The following is a 19,710-nucleotide window of genomic DNA, read 5'->3' as shown; positions in this document are numbered from 1 at the left end:
GAACAATTATTGATGAAATTCATATGGAATCACAAAAAACCCCAAATAGCCAAAGCTCTCCTGAAAAAAAAAAAGAAGGGAATGGAGGCATCACACTCCCAGACTTCAAACTATACTACAAAGCCATAATCATCAAAACTGCATGGTATTGGAACAAGAACAGACATACAGACCAATGGAATCGAATAGAAAATCCAGAAATAAACCCACAGATTTATGGTCAACTAATCTTTGACAAAGGAGCAAAGACTATGCATTGGAGCAAAGAAAGTTTGTTCAATAAATGGTGCCTGGAAAACTGGGTCGCTACATGCAAAAGAATGAAGCTTGACCACTACCTCACACCATACACAAAAATCAACTCAAAATGGATTAAAGAACTAGACATAAGACCTGAAACCATAAAATATATAGAAGGAAATATAGGCGAAACACTACGTGATTTGCACATCAAAGACATCTTTACAGACACATCACCCAAAGCAGTGATAGTGAAGGCAAAGATCAACAGCTGGGACTACATCAAATTAAAGAGCTTCTGCACAGCAAAAGAGACAATAACAAAAACAAAGAGAAACCCCACCAACTGGGAGAACATTTTTGCACCCAACGCTAATGATAAAGGACTGATCACAAAAATCTGCAAAGAGCTGATGAGACTCAACAACAAAGAAAATAATCCAGTCAAAAAATGGGCAGAAGAGCTAAAAAGAAACTTCTCTGAAGAGGAAATGCAAATGGCCAACAGACATATGAAAAAATGTTCAACATCACTTGTCATCAGGGAAATGCAAATCAAAACTACCATGAGATACCATCTTACACCAGTGAGAATGGCACATATTAAAAAAACTAGCAACAACAAATGTTGGCGAGGATGTGGAGAAAAAGGAACTCTCCTGCACTGCTGGTGGGAGTGCAAACTGGTCCAACCACTGTGGAGAGCTGTGTGGAGATTTCTGGACCTACTAAACATAGAGCTTCCATATGATCCAGCAATTCCACTCCTAGGTATTTACCCAAAGGACACAGAAACATCAATTCCAAAGAGCACCCGCACCCCTATGTTTAGAGCAGCACTGTTTACAATAGCTAAGCTTTGGAAACAACCCAAATGCCCAAAAATAGATGACTGGATCAAGAAGATGTGGTACATATATACCATGGAATATTACTCAGCATTCAAAAAAGATAAACACATGCAATTTGCAGCAACATGGATGGCTCTGGAAGGGATCATGCTCAGCGAAATAAGCCAAAAAGAAAAAGAAAAATACCCGATGGTCTCACTCATAGCAGGAATCTAGAAAACTTAAATAAGGGACCAGGAAAATGAATAACTATAAGAAAGTGAAAATCAAAATCAACAAAAAACTATGAACCAGAGACACCTTTAGGGGGGCGGGGCGGGAGGGGAGGGATTGGGGTCAGAATGGGGGGGCTGCAATTGTATGGGGAATATAAAAATAAAATTTATTATTTAAAAAAAAAAAAGTTTGTGACTTACTAAAAAAAAAAAAAAAAATAAGAAGACACGGTATTTAAATTCAGCCATGTTTTGAAATTTAAAATTGCAAAGATATTTTATAGGACTTAAAAAATTTTGCCCCTAAAATTAATATGGATACATATGAAAGATTAACCCCTAACACAGAAAAATAAAAGATGTAAAATTTTTCTAAGTATGGAAATTCAAAATAAAAACAAGAAAATTTAACAGAAAGCACAAATCATTATATTTCTTAAATATAAGCAGAAATCCAGTATACAATTGTGCTTATTTTCCTGGTGTAAAAATATGCTATTTATTTCCTGGCTGTTTTCTCAATTCTTTTATGTAGATTTAGTCAGTAGGTCTGTTTAGGTTTAGAGTCTCTCACACAAATATATTGCTTAGTTGTATAATTTCTAACCCTGAATTGCATAATTTCAAACACAAAGGTAGTGTTAAGTCAAATATTGACTTTTTTTGTTTTTTGTTTTTAAAGACTGCCTGTATTTATTATTGTTATTATTATTGTTGTTGTGGTTATTATTATTACATATTCTTTACATCATTCTAAAGTGATGGTGGGAATTTCACAGGGACAATAACTGAAATGAGAAAGCATACATTGTAAAAAAGAAATACTGACTTTTTACCTTTTTTTGGTCATGATAAAAGGGAACAGGTAAATTCATTCTTATTTTATACAGTAAAGAAAAGGAAGCCACTGATTTTGTTATAAAATTTGAAAACAGTCTGCATAAAGTTTCACTTAAGACTGCAGGGAAGAAGTTGCTCTTCAAAATGTGACTTGTAGTTATACTTTATTAGATGAACCTTCTTCCTTTTTTCAGGTTTCTTATGAAGATGTGGATCGTCTGAAAGGATTGGCAGTTATTGAAAACATGAGGGTTCCCCACTTCTTGCAGGACCATGACCGATACATGGAACATTTGGAGAAGATTATGGAAGTGAATGAACTGACAGATAGGGAACTGAAAGATCTTATATGTTAATTAGCATTCTTGCCAACATAGCTGAGTTATTCCTCTATGTATATTACCAATTAGGTGCAGTTAGCACCAACAAATTTATAAAAGAAAAATGACTTAGTTTACTTGAGTTTTCTCAAAAATGGTCTGCAATATGCAATTGAAATTTTAGGTTTAAAATTTGGTAATGTTTCTGTAGGCTACAGGAGAAAGTTAGTCTTATTTTCATCTGAATCTCAACTGTCAGATGAAAATACTACTGATGAGTGTTTTTGAAGAATCTTGGTCAAATTGAGCAATAAGTTTCTACCTGAACAGTAAATGCTGGTCTTAGGGCTTCTGCTTTAGCACCAAGAATACTTGTGAGTAGAGATTGACTTCCAGTATTGTTCACACTCCAGGGCTACATTTTGTTTGACAAATAGCAATTATTCTCCTTTGAAAAGTTACTTTTATTATATCCCAAAAAGCTAGTTCTATGTAATATTTCTTATTTCTGCTAAGCGATGCTTAAGAGGGGAGAAGTATTTTTAAAAGTTTTCATTAGTTCTTTATTTTACATATTATCATTTCACCTTATCAGCTTCTAGGTGCTAAAATTAGAGAATTACCTCAGTTTCCCTTATTATCTCTTATCTCTGTTTTCATATGCTGAAAGTTATTATACACCTTCAAAAAATTTTTTAATTTTTATTTTTTTAACACCTTCAAAATTTTAACCAAATTTTCTTAGGATCTTTCTCACTACATTCTTTTATATAAATAATAAATTCAAGTTCCAGAGAGGTTTGTCTACAGAAATGAAAATAGTTGTGTAAGAGAGAAGGTACTCATCTTTTTATTAAGTAAAGCTACTAGTAAGGGACAAATAGACTGATCACATAGGAGCTAGATGTTGACTGGACAGTGTCTATGGTAAATTTGACCATGGTTTGAAAAGTGGAATTTCTGAATGTTGTCATTTGATAAATTGATTTTATGATGCTGCCTCGGTGTATTTTATCAAAATTTCATCATCCTATTAATGACATCATTTGAACTTACTTTTGAAGTTACATTTTTTCTGCTAAAAGTAATATATCTAGCTCTGTAATGTATCAATGTTGATATATCCTTGGAGATACACACACACACACACACACACACACACAGGATCAAATGGCTCCTCAAACAACTAATTTGAATGATCAGAAACAATACTGGTGTAGTAAACACCATTTAAAACGCTGCTGTGATTACTACCCAAAGCTATTTGAGACTTTTTCTTTACCTCAATTCAGACTGAAATATGGTGCTAACACTGTTAGATGTATACTGCAAAGCCACATTTATGCTAGAAAATATTTTAGAAAATCTTTGCAAGCTATGTAATTCCTCTCTTTCAAATACCTAGAATGTTGCAGCAAATAGGATATACAATTAGAAGCTTGGTGGTTCTTGCTTCTAGAACTACTTCCATCTCAACGTTGGCAGTAGCAAGTCAGACCTTTTGCAACATTTAAAACGCCCACATACGTGTTTGACAGCTTGGAGTGTGGCCTGCACGTTCTATGCAGGGTTGGGGGCCCAGTGTGCCAATGCTAACCAGACATGGGAAAACCACCCTTTACTCCTCAAACATTATTTCCTTGTAGCAGAGTCATGCAGTTTCAGCTTTGTCTAGTGTTTTCTGACTTCATCTTTAAACTTATCAGAGTGTGATTATGAAAATGGTGTCTTATTAACTGGAACGAAAAAGTATAGACAGAGATAGCAAACTTTATGTCTTGTAATTTAAGCTCAAATAACTGTAAATTCAACATTTGTAGGCAATAACACCATTGATCTTTTACATTATAGTTTAAATATAAAGGAAAATCACAACAGCCTTAATTTCCTACTGGAAGGATTATTTGCAGTGGTTCTAGTCCCTTAACTAAAGAATTCTTGCCTTACTTCTTTGGTATAAAGATAAAAACACGAGTACTATCTAGACAAAAAATGAACTTAAATCACATTGATTGTCTTAAGCTACTTTAAAAGTTAGCAATGAACCAAAAATTATTTCAGATTAGCATAAATACTTGAAGAGCTCTAATCTTTAAAAGTTCGTATTGAAGATTAATGTTTATTCTCTCTCTGGAAATAGCATTAAGGTCAATTTTGTTCTGTAAAATAAAAATTTCAATAAATAGAAAATTATAATAATAGTACTTGGAAGAATAGTTGAAGATCATATTAATTTTCATTATAATAATTACATGCTATGTAGGATATTGAGGATTAGAATTTCATCAGTTTTGTAATTTTTAACATATGGTTGTTTATCAGATAAAAATTCTCACACTTAGGTCTTCACATGAGAGAGGACTTAAAAGTAATATTTGTAAACATAAATCCATAGTCTTCATGTCTTTATATTTTCACTTTTGTAAAAATATTTAAAATTTGTATTGTTTTGTATGTATTTGGGTATTTTATGTCTAGCTATAATAGAAGTAAATAGTACTGAAGTTCTCAAATGAAATATGTAGATATGTATGCATGCAAAATTCTATTCTTTGAAAATCTAATTATATTTTTATTGTGTTACTGCTTGCTTTTTATTGTGTGATAATTATTGAAAGGACCACATGCACATTCTTCTAGAGAAATAACTACATTTACCACACTTCACCTTTCTTCTAAATAGTTCAGCTTATACTATCATGGGCCATAGGGCAAACAGAAAGAGAGAGAGATGATTTTGTTTTTATTTACTTTGTTCATTCCATAAATACTTAATCAGAATCTGTTGAAGAAGAGGATCTATGCTGAGCACCAACAATCCTCTGATGAGGAAGATAAGAACTGAAATCATAGTCCAGTGGGAAATAGTGTTACAGAACCAGGTTACAGCATGGCCAGTCCCATTCCCAGAGAGAGCTATCAAAGAAACATAAACTTGTTCAAATATGCCCACATATTTGAAGCAGAAAGAGCTAGATCAATTGCAACATGGTGAGCTTCACAGTATTTTATTACCATTCTTTTTGAGGCTTGTCTGAAAACTGAGCAACTTTAGTCAGGAGCAGTAGTAGACCATGAATGCAGCTGTTTGGGTTGTCAGAAGCCTGGAGAGAATCCCTTGAGACCTATAGCAGGTGCTCGAAGGAACCACCATTTTATAAGAATTCAAAGTTTTGCTGGACTGTGAAAGCCTTGTCAGCAGGTTATGATTTCATTCATTTTTGTTCACTCTGATTCCAACAGCTAAAGGAATTAATGCCGGGATGTGAAAAACTAATGTTTGTCAGCTAGCTATGGGAGAACTTTTGAAATATGTTTAATTTCAAGTACACAGAGGGAGGGCCATGTGAAGAGGACACGAGGGTGGCCATCTGCAAGCCAAGGAGAGGCCTGGAATAGATCCTTTCTTTCTGACCCTCAGGAGAAATCAAGCCTGCCAACATCTTGATCTTGGATTTCTGGCCTTAAGAACTATAAGCAATTAGACCTGGGGAAAAAGAGGACGAAGCAAAGAGAGAGTAGAAATTTGAACACAAAGAAGGGATTACTTAGCATTTGTTTCTTTCCAGCCATCCAGTTATCCTAATCAAAGACAACCAACTTCAGAGAGATGTTAGCAACATGACCAACTAAAATACCCCTCATCCAGCTTTCTCAATCTGACTGACATTCATAAAATGTTTTTCATAAAAATGTTTTTGTGGAAGCTTTGGGATCTAGCATCTTATGCCAAGGGAACACATCTTATGTCTTGCCCACCCATGCATCAGGTAATAGGAATACAGAGCTAGGTCACAGCTTGGACTTTGTAGTAGCCCATGAACTGATTACATCCCCCCTCTGCCTCAGTTCAGGGAACCCTGGAAAACACTTAGTCACCCTTGGACAAAAGAGCCTTTGTGGAAGTCCAGGTTTGCAGCAGAGAGGTTCCAACACACCATTTTAACTATAAAAAAAAATGTAAGTTCAGTCTAACTTTGCCTTCCCCCAGGATGGTACATCTTAGGACCCAGAAAGATCTCAGCCCAGCATTTCTCCCATGGGAAATACTGAGTGCAGCTTCCCCAGCTTTGTAGGAAGCTGCCAAAACTCAATTTCTCTCAATTCAGGGTATTGAATTGTGTGTTGCATGACTGGGAAGTGGGAAGAGGCTGGAAAAGAAGCAGATAGGATTCTCAGAGGAGCATTAAAGGGACATACAAGTTACTATGTCACAGATTCCTTCAGGAAGTCTCTGGCCAATACCTTAGCCACGGATATCCCCAACTGACTCATGGGCACACCCAGCTCTGCATGTACCTTAGCATAATTCCCTCCAGATCCATCCAGAATACCCCAAATGGCAATACTTTATCTTTTTCTATATAGCTAAGTAGGGTTCCATCATGTATATATCAGTGATGGACGACATGTAAGACAGTGGTCCCAAAAGACTAGATCAATAGTCTACATTATATGACCTAAAAGAGTATTAGGCTATACCATTTAGGTTTGTGTAATTGCATTCTATGAAGATCATTCAAAGACAAAACTGTTTAGCACGCTTGTCAGAATGTCTCTCCATCATTAAGTGGCACATGACTGTATACCACCTCTTTATTCATTCATCCATCCATGGGCACTTACGTTGTTTCTGCATCTTGACTATTATAAATGAAGGGGTGTATATAAGATATGAATTCTTAAAGTTACAATGGTTCTTTAAAAAAACTGAAGGAATGGTAATTATGTTTCGGTTTAATTTGGCAGTAATTTCAAGAGATGGTGGCGCTCTGGAAATTTTTATTTTTCCAACATGAGAGAAACCAGAAAAAAATCATAACACGATATATATTAAATTCTTAAGAGCAGCAAATATGTGATGACCTAATGTATAAATATCTCACATTTAGACAATATATATTTGCTTCTCTTTTAAAAATAATGTCGGTTCATACTTACAGTATTTCCTAGATAATTACTGTATTATCTCCAAGCACATTAAGTAGATTGGATCCTAGAGATAAAATAACCTACCTTGATTTAAGAAAATAATAATTATGTCTTCGATTGGAATATCTAGATCTACCTGAGTTATTCAAGCACCAGCAGAAGTTCCAGTGAATTTCTGGATGCCACACTGAAACTCTCCACTAGGGGGACAGCTAGGTTTTCTTTTTTTCCTCTCTCCCCTCTTTCTCCCTTTTAATATTTTATTTTAGGCTGGAGGTCCTATAGATGACTAGTTAATCTTACTATTGATTGCTGGAGCTAAATCTAAACATAAACTGATTTTAGGCAAGCATATCCCTTCTACAAAAGATTTGCATATTACTTTAAAGAGCTCCAGTGAAGGAGTTATTGAAGTCTCCTGAAGGCCTGTTCTAATGTTTTCCCTTCTGCCCAATTTAACTCTCTTACTTACAAGTTTATCATAAAATTCCTTGAGATGAATTTGGATGAAAAGCACTATTTACACTCTGTGTATAAATATATATTATATATGTATATTACTGTTAGTTGGAGTCTTGAGAGAGATCTTCAAAATATTTTCAATGTGTCTATTTGAAATAAACAATATCTTGATTTGTTGTTGCAATTTGAAATGTAGATACTACTTAATTTCATCACAACTTCCTAGCATAATTACCTTGATACCGCTCAGTAAAACCAGTTTTGTTTTTTCTGTTAGAGAAATGAAAGAGAAGGAGATATTGGGAAAGATAACAGAACCCATGGACAAAGAGAATTTTTAACTTGACAGCAAACAATGGCCCATACACTGAGCTCCCCATTGTTTCTGGGTCACAAACAAGGCTAGGGAATTCTTGATTTCTAATATCAAGCCCCACCTGGCTCTGATATACAACAGCATTGTGGGACCTTCAGGTCTTCTGTCCCAGAACCAAGATTCCCAATAACAATGCTGACTTTAGATCCCTTACGCTTCCAGGCTGTCATCAAATAAAACACTGAGAATTACATGAAGACATATCTCCTCACTTCAAACCCCCAGTAAATGTCACTTCCAGCCCCAGGTAAATAGACCTCTGATAACCTGGGATTCCTGAGGTCCTTTGGGCAAATATCCAAGATGTTCAGGGTTAGGTAATCAACTAGATTTGTCAGGGACAATACTAGGCTTTGAGAAGGAGGACATACTATATTTTGAGGATGAGAACTGGCTTCCAGGGATAATCTGAAAGGTCCTGTGAAGGCCTGTTGGTCTGAGGGTTCTAAGCGATCATTCTTCCCGGCACCCTTCCACTCACAGGCCATAGGAGAGAAATGCTCCTTGTCACCAGGCCATAGGAGAGAAATATGAAAAAAATCATATTTTAGAAAGTTCTCTGGACCATTGGACTTAGATAAGCAAATGATAAAGAATCATCTTTGGAAAAATTCAGAAGAAATGTTCAAAAAAATTCCTAGAGCTCCAGATAGTAAGGATTTACTCAACATCAGCTTTGAACACTGGCCTTGCACTTAGTGATTCAAGTAATGAAAAGATTGAAGTAATGAAAAGATTGCTTTCAGTCTATCATCTCTATTAGAGCAGCACAAACGAGGGCTCTTAATAAGGCAACAGTAACAATGCTGCTGCCCTTGGTCAACTTCACTGTTTCCGCTCCCTTGTGATCTCATACCCAGGGCGCAGGAGCTGTTCTCCCTGCTGAAGGAATGAATCACTGACCTGGTCATGAAATTCACACTTGAATAAAATACCATATTTTGTCTTGATGATTTGGTCACCCCCATTTCCATCCTCCTTAGTATTATTTATAGCAGGTTCAGTCCAATTTCTAGTCTGTTTAAATGAAATTCTCTTCCCCACCCCAGGACTCAACACAGGTACTTCTTAAATAATCTCACTGATTTTCTGGATCACTGGCAGAACTTTGTCAGAGTTCCATCATCAGACTGGGTTAGTGCTTAGAAAGTTGCATGCCAGAAAACTCCCAGGGAGAAAGGGAGGTATAGCTCAACACTGATAATCTCTTTTAAAGCACACAACTTGGTGCCCTGTTGGTGAAAAGGTAAAGTCATCCCTGGTTTAAAAAAAAAAAAAAAAAATGCCACTCAATTCTCAAAGAAGGTAGAGACTATCACAGGATCCAGAGTGGGCTGGGCCAAGCAATCAGATGCGCTCCTTCAGTTTCTGACTCACTTTTGTCCAACGCAGCTAGCACTTATGCCATCACATCAAAGGCCAGCCAACTGCAAGCACTCATCACAGGAACCAAGTCCCTATTGCTCCTCACCCCCAACATAATCACTGAACTAGACCACTTGCCACAATTGAAGTCGGCAGGACATGTAGGCCAGTCCATGTCTCACTGTTAGGGGGAAAAGGATGTCCCAAAGCTATTTCCATATAGGCTTTGTAGACTCCACCCCCACCCCAGGTCAAAGCCAAAGACACTGGGAACTCCAAATCCCATCACCACCAAAGGGAAGGTGACTGGGATCTGAGGGTGGGGTTAAGCAGCCAGGTGGATAGAAAAGGCAGACACGTGGGCTTTGGGGGACCCCATTTTGGGCTCTCCACCAGCTGCAGCGTCCCGCCAGCTCTGAGCGTGACTTTGGGTTTCCAGGTCGTCGGATCGGGTAGGACGCATTAAAGACTTTATTTCCCTATTTTCTCCCTGAGTTGTACATTTTCCTTATTTCCTTTCCTCTTGTAAATAAACCTTTTATTAACCTTTTTGTGTGTGTGTGTAGTAGAGTATTTATTAAGTCCCTTTAAAGCGCGCGGTTGAGGACCCACAGCCAGGAACCCGTTTAATATCGGGGTTGCTCTATAACATCACCACTGACTATTGACTGAACTTGGCTGGCCAACACAATTAGGTATTCCCAGACCCAAAAGCGGAAATGAAGTCTGCCTTAAGCAGTTTGACATCCAAATACAGAAAAGGCAAGCAGGTGGGTAGTTCCTTCTGAGCCTTTTCTCTCTTTTTCCTTCTAGGTCACCTGGCAGGAGGGCGGCAGTGAGCCACCTCCACACAAAGAGACAGGCGGCTCTCCCACCACAAAGACATGCTCTCTTTTCTTGCCCCTCTCTTCAGCAGACATTTGAACTTCATTGTATTCACAGACCTGAAGTTTCCATGTTGAAAGCCCAACATGGGGCCTCCCCGGTGGCGCAGCGGTTGAGCGCTGGGTTGCGAAGCTGCCCGCAGCCTCTGCGGCGCCGGTTCCATCCCCGGCTGCTCCCCGGCCACCGGAGGAGGGTCCCGCATGGCGCGCAGACCTCTCCTGCCACCCGCTGCTCCCCTCAGCAGTGTACTTCAGTCCTTCTGCCTGCTCTGCTCCCCGCTCTGGCGAATCCGCTCACCCTCCCGCGCTTCTGACTGTACCCAATGCTTGTATAAATCAATAAATAAAATCTTAAAAAAAAAAAAAAAGCCCAACATGGCCACCAGGCACCCAGATGCCACAGGGGACCCCAGACAGCACCTCACCTCTGCCTTTGAAGCTCGTCCTTGCTGGTCCATGGGTCAGTGGCCTGCAATGGTTAGGGGGCCTGGCCACCCCTGACTCGTTGCCATCTCTTCTTTTTGGTCTATGTGCTTCTGGGGCAAGACCAACTCCCAGGTCTGCCTGAGCTACAAAGCCTCCCAAGCAGCTTCCAGAAAGCAAGGAGCCAGGCGAAAAAGTCTGGGGCCAGTCTCTTTTGCATTAACTCCGCCTGCCTTTGTTGAGGTTACTGGCTTCCGACATCTTCCTTATCTAATCGTTTTGCCCTGGGCCAATAGCACTGCTTAGCACAGTAAACCCCAGTTGTAATTCTCCCCATCCCCAAACAATAGTCATTTAATTAAATAATTCAGCCTAATGGAAGTCAGTTGTGCACTTAGGCGAGTCCTCTCCAATCATTGTTAATGGGGGTTTGGCTTGATAAATAAACACCATTAGGCAGACCTGAAACAAAGGCACTAGGCAACACCCACCATATGCAGTTTGACCCTCAAGTTAGGGTTGCCCCCACCCTAACTGGTGGCTTCTTTTATGCCCAGTAAACTCTGCCTTAAGGTACTGTAGGCACTTTGTTTTTAGGCACTTGGCATAATTTTAAGCAGTGTTTTCATCTCCCTGCTCCCCCACACCATTTGGGCTGTGACATCTGAATCTTCATGGTGTGGGTTCACACAGAAGCATCTCCCTGTGCTTGGCCCGGTGCTTCACACACTGCATCTGTGTCACCACGGTCATTGCTCAGAGTACATGGCAGCTAGGATTCAATAGGATTGTCCAGACAGAAGGAAACCCCATTTCTGTGACACATAATGCCATTTCTTTTCTTTTCTTTTTTTTTTTTTTTTGTGGGACCCTCGCCAGCGGCTGGGGAATGAACCCAGCGCTGCAGAGGCTGCCGGCAGCCTCGCAGCCCAGCGCTCAACCACTGAGCCACCAGGGGAGGCCCCATAATGCCATTTCTTGATGCCATCTTGCCTGGCACCAATTGCTGTCCTGTCTTATCACCGACTGAAAACTCCCCAAGACCTTCCAATCACCATACACTCCTGTCATCCTCTACAAGAAGGTTGGCCACCATGGGAGATGATGGTATTGATGACAATGTTTCATTTAATATTTCCTTAAATTTTTTATGACAAGGTAGGTAGAAATAGCTCCTTATTATCCAGATAAGGAAATGGAGGCTCAGGAAAGATCAGGTAACTTGCCTAAAGTCACACCAATTGTAATTTCCACATGAGTCTAAACAGGAGCCTAGGCCCATATCACCCTTACAGCTAAGCTCTCTGTCCCACCCATGACTTCCTTACCTTCCTCCCACTAGTACAAACTTGCTGGGGCCACAAGTCCTACTCCCCAGGGATGTATCCATGTCAGAAGAGGAGCTCTGCTCCTCACATGCAGATCCTGCAGTTTGGAACCACAAGTGGGAGTGAAGACTTTGGCCTTGGATCCCTGCGGAGACCCTCCTTCCTCCCCTGTAGAAAGCTCCTCCACCTCTAAACCCTGCGCCTGCCTCGGGGGACCTTAGGATGCGTCCTTGCAGACCTCTCAGGGAGGCACGCAGCCCAGTGGGTGGAGATGGGCTCTTTTCTGAGGGACAAATATCCCTGGGGACTATCAATTAGGAAAAGGACAAGGTGCCAGATAGAGGCAGAATTCAGATTACAGTCTCAGATAGCAGCAGAGCTCCAGCCATCCACTTCTGTCCCCACTCTGAAATTCTGCTAGTTGAGCAACCTACTTAAGGGTCTTCCTAAGCAGCAGGGCTGATCTTTGTCAGGAGGGGTTAGGCAGGGAAACCTCTCTAATGTTCCCCAAGGTGAAGATGAGGGGGCTCTGCTTGTAGGTTTATGAATTGGCTTTCTGGTCCCTGGATTGTTTGCTTGCCCTCCCTAAGTCTTTGATGAGACTGGTTTTCTGCCCCAGCCTGGGGTCAGCTGTGTGGTGTGTGAGAGCATAAAGGGGTGAGTGGCCTTGAGGATGCTGGTGGTGGGGGGCAGCTTTAGGGAGGAAATTCTGGAACCGGTGCTGAGCTAGAAGAGTCTGGCTTGCTTGCTGCGAGCACCACCTCCAGCCATCATCAGCATGTGGCTGGTTAATTTTTGTTAAAGGGACAACTTGGCTTTCTTTAAAGCAATGGTAGATACAAGAATGTATTGTTTTCCCAAACTGCTAGGTGGGGCTGCCGCACAGCCAGGTCTGGGCAGCTGCAGTCTGCAGAAGCACACTGAAGACTTGCACACCCATGGCAGAAAGCCAGGAGTCTTCTGCCCCTCTCCCTGCCCTGCCCCAGGGCCCAGCCTGGGTGTACACATGGTGTGATTAATGAAGCAAAAGCAATTCAAAGGCTTTAAAAATATCCTTTCTTCTCTTCCCTCTATAATTTTTATTTTACTCTAAATATACATATTTTAATTTCCCCATTCTAGAATTAAACCCTCAATCACCAGAGTGACTCTGACCTAGCAAAATACCCACTTTAGGAGTGGCATCAAGATAAAGAATGATAGGAATGAATCACTTCCACTTGTATACCCCACTGTGGTGAAAACTTCACTCGACTTTGTCTACCAGGAACTGTGATAATTAGTCTGTTAAAAGTATAAATGTTCTATTGTCTATTTTTTTCTTGGCTTGGACCTTTTATTGTTTATGCATGTATTTCATTGTCATTATGTAACATCTCAAATATACATGAAATAGAAAGAAGAAAATATCATGAACCTATGCTCCTGTTCCCCAGCTTGAACAATTCCTTTTGAAAAATGAAGTACCTTTGGATTTCAAGCTCTGCCAACCCTCTTGAATTTACCAAATTACCAGTGGAGAGGGAAGAGATGGGCCATCCATTTATTAATTCACCTTAAAACTTGTGGTTCTGGAAGGTTCTATGAAAATCCTGCTTTGTGGGCTATAGGGTGGGATGGACAGTCCTGCAGCTGGGGGCCAGACTACAGTTGAGAAGAGCCCAGTGCTGAGGGCAGAACAGGCTAGAATGGGAAGCCCTCAGCTCTGTTGCTTCTCAGTAGCAGTTAGGGAGTCATAGTTTGGGCCCAATTACGTTTGGCTCAGGAGGTCTCCTGGCTGCCCCTGAGTCACCCCTGCTACATCTGTTGACAGAAAAGGGCAGCACTGTTGCCAGCAAAACCAAGCCAGATGGCTGTGGGCCCTGCAGTCTCCTCTACAGAGAGGGATAAACTGTCTCTGATCACAGGGTCTCTTGGGGGACACTGGGCAAGAAAGGGAGGTTCCACTGAGGGAGGAGGGGCGGAGCTCTTGTCTGCTGTGATGCTCTGTGGTAGGGAGACCTGGGAGGCTGCCAGGGCTTCAACTGGGCTGGGGGAGGGGGAGTTTCAGAACTTCTAGCACTTAATTCCTTCACCCCTGCCCCTCTAGGAGCCTGGTTCAGTAGCAGGGGACGCACTTAGCTTCTCCAACAAAGTGGCTTTACTGTTGGGTCCTACTCAGACATCCCTGGAAGGCAGAAGGAAGAACACGATAGGGGAGGGAAGATTCTAGAGATGCTCAATGTGTACAGAGCTGGAGAAGGTTGGGAGTTTAGGGATAATCCAAAAGGGAGAGGTCAATTCATACACTAGAATATTATTCTGCAATAACAAGAAATAAACTATCACCCCACCCCAAAACAAACAAACAAACAAAAAACCAAAAACCCCAAGACCTAGAGGAACTTTAAACGCAGGTTGCTTAATGAAGAAGCCAATCTGAAAGGTCTACAGACTATATGATAGTCTGAAAAAGACAAAGCTAAGGAGACAGTAGAAAGACAAATGTTTTCTGGGGTGGGTGGGTGTGGGGAGATGAATAGGTGGAACCCAGTGGATTTTTAGATCACAGAATGATTCTGTATGTTACTGTAATGTGGATGTCATTATACATTAGTCAAAGGCCAATTTTACATTAGTAAAAGGACTGCATGTAAACTACTGGCTGCATTAAAGGGTATTGTTTCAATGCTGGTTCATCAGCGGCAACAAATGTTCCACACTAATGCAAGATGTGAGTGGCAGGAGAAACTGTAGGGGAACTGGGAACTTTGCTTTCTACTCAATTTTTCTATAAACCTAAAACTACTCTTAAAAATAATGTCTATTAATTACAGGCAACAATAAAACAAATAAAGCAAAAGCAACAACCCCCCAGTCCAAGGTAAAACCTAGGAGGTCTGGGGCTAGACTAATAACAGCAGTTTCTGCAGACAGGGTTCCAGTGATCTTGACTGCTGGGTGTTAGGAGCCACCAGGGCTGAGATTGCCCTGCAGGAGATGTAGCTGTGGCAACTCTGCTCCCAGTCTCTGGCTGAGACTGAAGGCGCTTCCCGAAGTCCTGTAACTGGATTACTTTTCCCCTCATCTTAGTTAAGAAGACTTATCTTTGCATAACTTTAATGCAAAGACATACCTGGCTCGCAGGATTTGGGGCATCTGATTGGTGATGCAGGTGGAGGTTTGAACTTTAGGTGAGACTCTATGGTCTGCTCCACTGGGAAGTACCCTTCCCTACCACCAGGATTTCTCATTCTTCCTTGGTGGCTTTCCAGAGGCACAGCCTAACCCCAGGGAAGGTGCTGTTTACCCTTCCACTGGAGAGATGCCCCAGAGAGTGGGCATGACTGATATCCACATACCTTCCGAGCCCCCACAAAAGAGCTTTCTTCCTACCCCTGTCTAAAGCCAGGTACCTGACTGTGGTCTTTGGTGGAAAATGGGCCCTTTTCACTGCCATCTGGCCCTGCGGCCCAAGTCACTGGATTTACACTGCAGTGATGGCAGCTTCAGGTACTGCTCCACGTCAAGTCTTTGGTGTGGAAGGAGTAGACCTTCAGCTTTCTTGGCCAACTGGAAATCACCTAGGTCATCTGGGCTCATGATTCATAAATTCATTGTCACTGTTGACACTTGACAGCACGAGTGTTGTTGAACCAGAGCTGCTGTGTTGTCACAGGATTTTGAGTTTTGTGATCTTTGGGAGGTTAGGCTCTGTAAGCCTTATTATAATCATGATCTCATGGGGACTTACGGGAGAACCCAACTTGGCTCAGGGGAGGGTGCTTAGCATGTAAGGCAGTTAACATGTGCTTGAACCCCCATACCTCCACCAATGACCCTTCCTCATCACTGCCTGTGGCTTCTGGATCAACAGCAATTCCCAAAAAACAAGAGTGTGCCTCTGGGCTGGGAATCAATTTGAAATGAGAGTGGGAAGGTGGAGAGGAAGTGATTCCATTCAGAGAGAATTCTTGTCCAGCACAAGGGAATCTATGCTGAGTGCCTGAAACTCCAAGGTAGGCAGAGATGATGACATAATGACATAAAGGAGGGTCTGGGTTGGAAGAGGTGCCCCTGCAAGGTCTCAAGAGGGGATGTAAACGGAGCAGGTTCCCTGATGAGGTGCACTGTGTTTAGGATGCCAAGGGACACAGCCCCACACAGAGGCATTTAAAGTGGGCACCCACCCCAGGGGTGCTCACTGCAGCCAGGCTCATTCACCTCAGTTTATTTTTACAAAACAAAATGAAATATCACCACTCGGAATATTGGAGGGGCATGCTCAATCACAGGTAAAAGCTTTATGTAATCTGCAGCCCGAACAACACACACTGGCGGTCACAAGCGGGCGCTCATTGCCTGAGCAGGCCTGCAGCTGCCCGCTCACTCTTTTCCTTCGGGCCACCACCACCATCTCGGGGATGCCGGCCCTTGTCTGTTGAGGGTGGCAGCATCCCCAGACTAGCAAACATTTCAGTTCTCTCCTGGGCTTTTGACTTGCCCACCTGGCACCTGTAGGGCACAATGTGCTCTGGCCCCCATTCAAGGTCCAGAAGCATCCACAAAGAAGACAGGAGGGTCAAAGCCCAGGTGCTGATGTCAGAAGGAAGAGTGAAAGGCAGTTCTGGCTCCGCAACTTCACTGAGAAGGGCAGACTCCTCTCCTGTGTCCTCTGGGGTCAGAAAGTAGGAAACCCATTTGTTGTCATCATCGCTCATGCTTAATGTTGGCCTCACTTCGCTCCAGGGTGACGCTGTTGCCATTCCTTGGACCCTCTTTCTTGTTCCAGTCCTTCTCAGCATATAGCTCGGCTAGCACAGGGCAGTGCTCAGATGCCACTCCGCCCCAGGACCAGTTGTCTGGAATCCACGGGTTTGTGAGGCCTTCTCGCACCACAGCCCAGTGACCTGAAGGGAGAGGAAAGAGATCCAGAAATCAGGACAGGTGGGGTCATAGCTGGCAGGTGGAGGCCAAGGCTGCATGCCTGCAGGACCCGGATCCCTGACAATGATTCTTGGCCTGTGACACAAATGAAATGTCTCTGCTAATTTGATTTTTTAGACGAGTGAGAGGTTACTGGTTAGGCACTGAAACTACCCAAATATAGGCTGCCTGCCCATTCCTGTACCTGTTGGCCTACAGTTGACCTCCTCCTCACCACTTCCAAATTGACTAATAAGAGAAGTCTTTGACACAGGAGCAAATGTCTCACAAAGATGTCCAAAGCAAAGGTCTTATTTTGCAAAGCTAAGACACTAAGAGGGGAGAGGAGGAAATAAATTCTAAAAAAAGGGTAAAGAAACTTACAGAGGTTTATGAGAAGGTAAAGTTATTTTACTTCAGTTAGAAATATATAAGGGCCTCCCTGGTGGCACAAGTGGTTAAGACACAACCTAAGAATCTATTCGCAGCCACTGTAGCATGAATTCGATGCCCGGCCAGGGAGCTACCCACATGGCGCAGACCTCCCCTGACTCACCCACTGCTCCCCTCACCAATGTATTTCAGTCATTCTGCCTGTTTTGCTCCCCACTCTGTCTCTGGTGAATTCTCTCACCCCTCACATCTCTGGCCTCCACCCCGGTTCTTATATGCATAAATAAATAAATCTTAAAAAATAAATAAAATTATTTAGAAATTTATGATTTAGAAATATGTGAAGTGGGCGCTACATTGGAAAACAATAAACCAAAGTGACAGAGCTGGTTCTGAGCAGTTGGAAAGCACAATGTGGCCTTGGCGTGGTCAGGCAGTGTCAGGGCCGGTATAGGTGTACCCAGGTGTGGGGTCTGGTTGACACTGAACCTGCCCTGATGACAGCTCTGCCAATGGCAGCTCATCCCTGCACCTTGGTTTCTGCAGTTTCACAGCAAGGGAACAGATGAAACAGCTTCTAACTTCTATGCAGCCCTGTGTTCTCAGCTTCGCCAGCTCTCGTCAAGGTAGGTCTGCTGCAGGCACGCTCCTGGTAGCCAGGCCTGCTGTGGGCTGGCCTTTCTCTGGCCAGAAGAATGTATCACACACTGTGTCTTGTCTAATGTGATGACTGTAACCCCCCTAACTCTCCCCACTAAGACACACAGCTTCTGTCATTCTGATCCTCCCCTGACACAATCCTATAGGAAAGTGGTGCCCAGACAGAAGGAGAAGCTGGTGACACAGTCAGGATGGGAAATTCTAGCCCTGAGGATCTCAGCACTGGTTGCACGTTACACTCATGGTGGGGACCCAGCGTTAGAACTTTTTAATTTTCTTATGTCTCACTGAAGAGTAACATGCTTCCCTTAGTACTTAGCAGGACTGAGAACATCTGTTCTTGTCTTACATCAAAAGGTTCTACCGACACTTCTATATTTCTCACTAATGATTTCTTGACCCAAAACCTGCTCAGCAGGTTGGGAGGGAAGGTTGCTTTACAATACTGAGATCACCTACCACATCCAGGTCCTTGCAGAGTCCCCGAAGGCACTTCTGTGCTATGGTGACACAACTGTTGCATCTGTCACCCTGACTGTTGCTCCTCAGAGCACTGTGGGAAGGTGGGTAGATCTCAGGCCACCACACAGTCCCTGAAGGTGACAGGGCATGAGGAATATTTGCTGAATGGTCAGAGACCTAAAAATGGGGCTAAGTTATCAGCTCCTCTCTGAATCAGAGTTCTGCCAGCCTACACTCAGGGACATGCATGGTTTGCGTCTGCTGTAGATCAATGGATATCTTTTAATTACTTTTCACATCCCCCTTCTCTCTTAAAAGTGGCCCTGTTTGAATGATAACTATAGACACCTAGTGATAACCCATAAGCTCCATCCTGTCGGAACAGTTTCTGCAAATCCATTTCTGAACAGGAGAAAGAGCAAGGGACTTCTGCTTTACCTGTGAAAACCTTCTTCAAGCTTTTACTGATCCAGATGTTGTCCAGAGACTTTGAACCTTGAGGGTTCTTGGTGCTGATGTTTGTGAAAGTGTGTGCAGGGACCAGGTTGTGGAATTTTTCTTTCCTCAGGATGTCACAGTCACCGCTGTCTGGCCCCTGGCCAAAATCCCCTAAAACAATCAAGTCTTTTTCCCCTGGAAGTGGAAGAAAGAAAACCAGCAACTTAAGAGGTGGTAGAACTAAAACACTGGCCACAGGCAGCTGTAGGGGGACTGCGCTACTCAGATTTGACTCTCTAGTGTTAGGATAGCAACTTGGTTCTCAGTCTCCCAATTTTTCCAAATTCCTTGTGCAACACCAACTCCTTCCCCACCACACACCACCATCAAAGGGAAAAAATCTTGAAGAGATCAGTAATACATTTGGAAACTGTGTGTGTGAAGCAGAGATCATGTCTGTTGCAGCTCATGGTTCTAGTTTTTTAGCAAAAAAAAAGGCCTAATGGTCTTGCTTAGCTATTTAATAAAAAGCTCAACAAACTTTCAGTGAGCACCTACTTGGGACCTACATATGGGGGAGATCTGGAGATGAGTGAGACACAGCCCTGCTCTCTAG

General features: G+C 42.3%; 3 protein-coding genes across 8 annotated transcripts in view; 1 reads left to right on the top strand and 2 right to left on the bottom strand.

Moving 5' to 3' along the window:
• The window catches only part of MATCAP2 (microtubule associated tyrosine carboxypeptidase 2), a 34,682-nt gene extending 29,638 nt beyond the window's left edge, over positions 1–5,044 (top strand). For all 3 annotated transcript variants that reach the window (XM_054692469.1, XM_037510254.2, XM_037510247.2), the window contains one exon: positions 2,341–5,044. In XM_054692469.1, the coding sequence (XP_054548444.1) occupies positions 2,341–2,502 (162 nt within the window). In that variant the 3' untranslated portion in view covers positions 2,503–5,044. The remainder of the gene's footprint in view (positions 1–2,340) is intronic.
• The window catches only part of ANLN (anillin, actin binding protein), a 107,794-nt gene extending 96,689 nt beyond the window's left edge, over positions 1–11,105 (bottom strand). For 2 of the 3 annotated variants that reach the window (XM_037510222.2, XM_037510226.2), the window contains exon 1: positions 10,911–11,105. In XM_037510222.2, coding sequence (XP_037366119.1) covers positions 10,911–10,943 — 33 coding nt within the window. In that variant the 5' untranslated portion in view covers positions 10,944–11,105. The remainder of the gene's footprint in view (positions 1–10,910) is intronic. The other variant, XM_037510234.2, reaches the window with a different exon arrangement.
• Positions 11,106–13,221: 2,116 nt separating this feature from the next.
• The window catches only part of EEPD1 (endonuclease/exonuclease/phosphatase family domain containing 1), a 122,386-nt gene continuing 115,897 nt past the window's right edge, over positions 13,222–19,710 (bottom strand). For both annotated transcript variants that reach the window (XM_037510212.2, XM_037510217.2), the window contains exons 7-8: positions 19,095–19,289; positions 13,222–17,125 (exon numbers count right to left, since the gene is read on the bottom strand). In XM_037510212.2, the coding sequence (XP_037366109.1) occupies positions 16,926–17,125; positions 19,095–19,289 (395 nt within the window). In that variant the 3' untranslated portion in view covers positions 13,222–16,925. The remainder of the gene's footprint in view (positions 17,126–19,094; positions 19,290–19,710) is intronic.

The sequence above is a fragment of the Talpa occidentalis genome, unplaced genomic scaffold, assembly GCF_014898055.3.
Source record: "Talpa occidentalis isolate TD23 unplaced genomic scaffold, MPIMG_talOcc4v2.1, whole genome shotgun sequence".
NCBI classification, from domain to species: Eukaryota; Metazoa; Chordata; class Mammalia; order Eulipotyphla; family Talpidae; genus Talpa; species Talpa occidentalis.
This window is presented reverse-complemented; position numbering and strand designations above follow the sequence as displayed.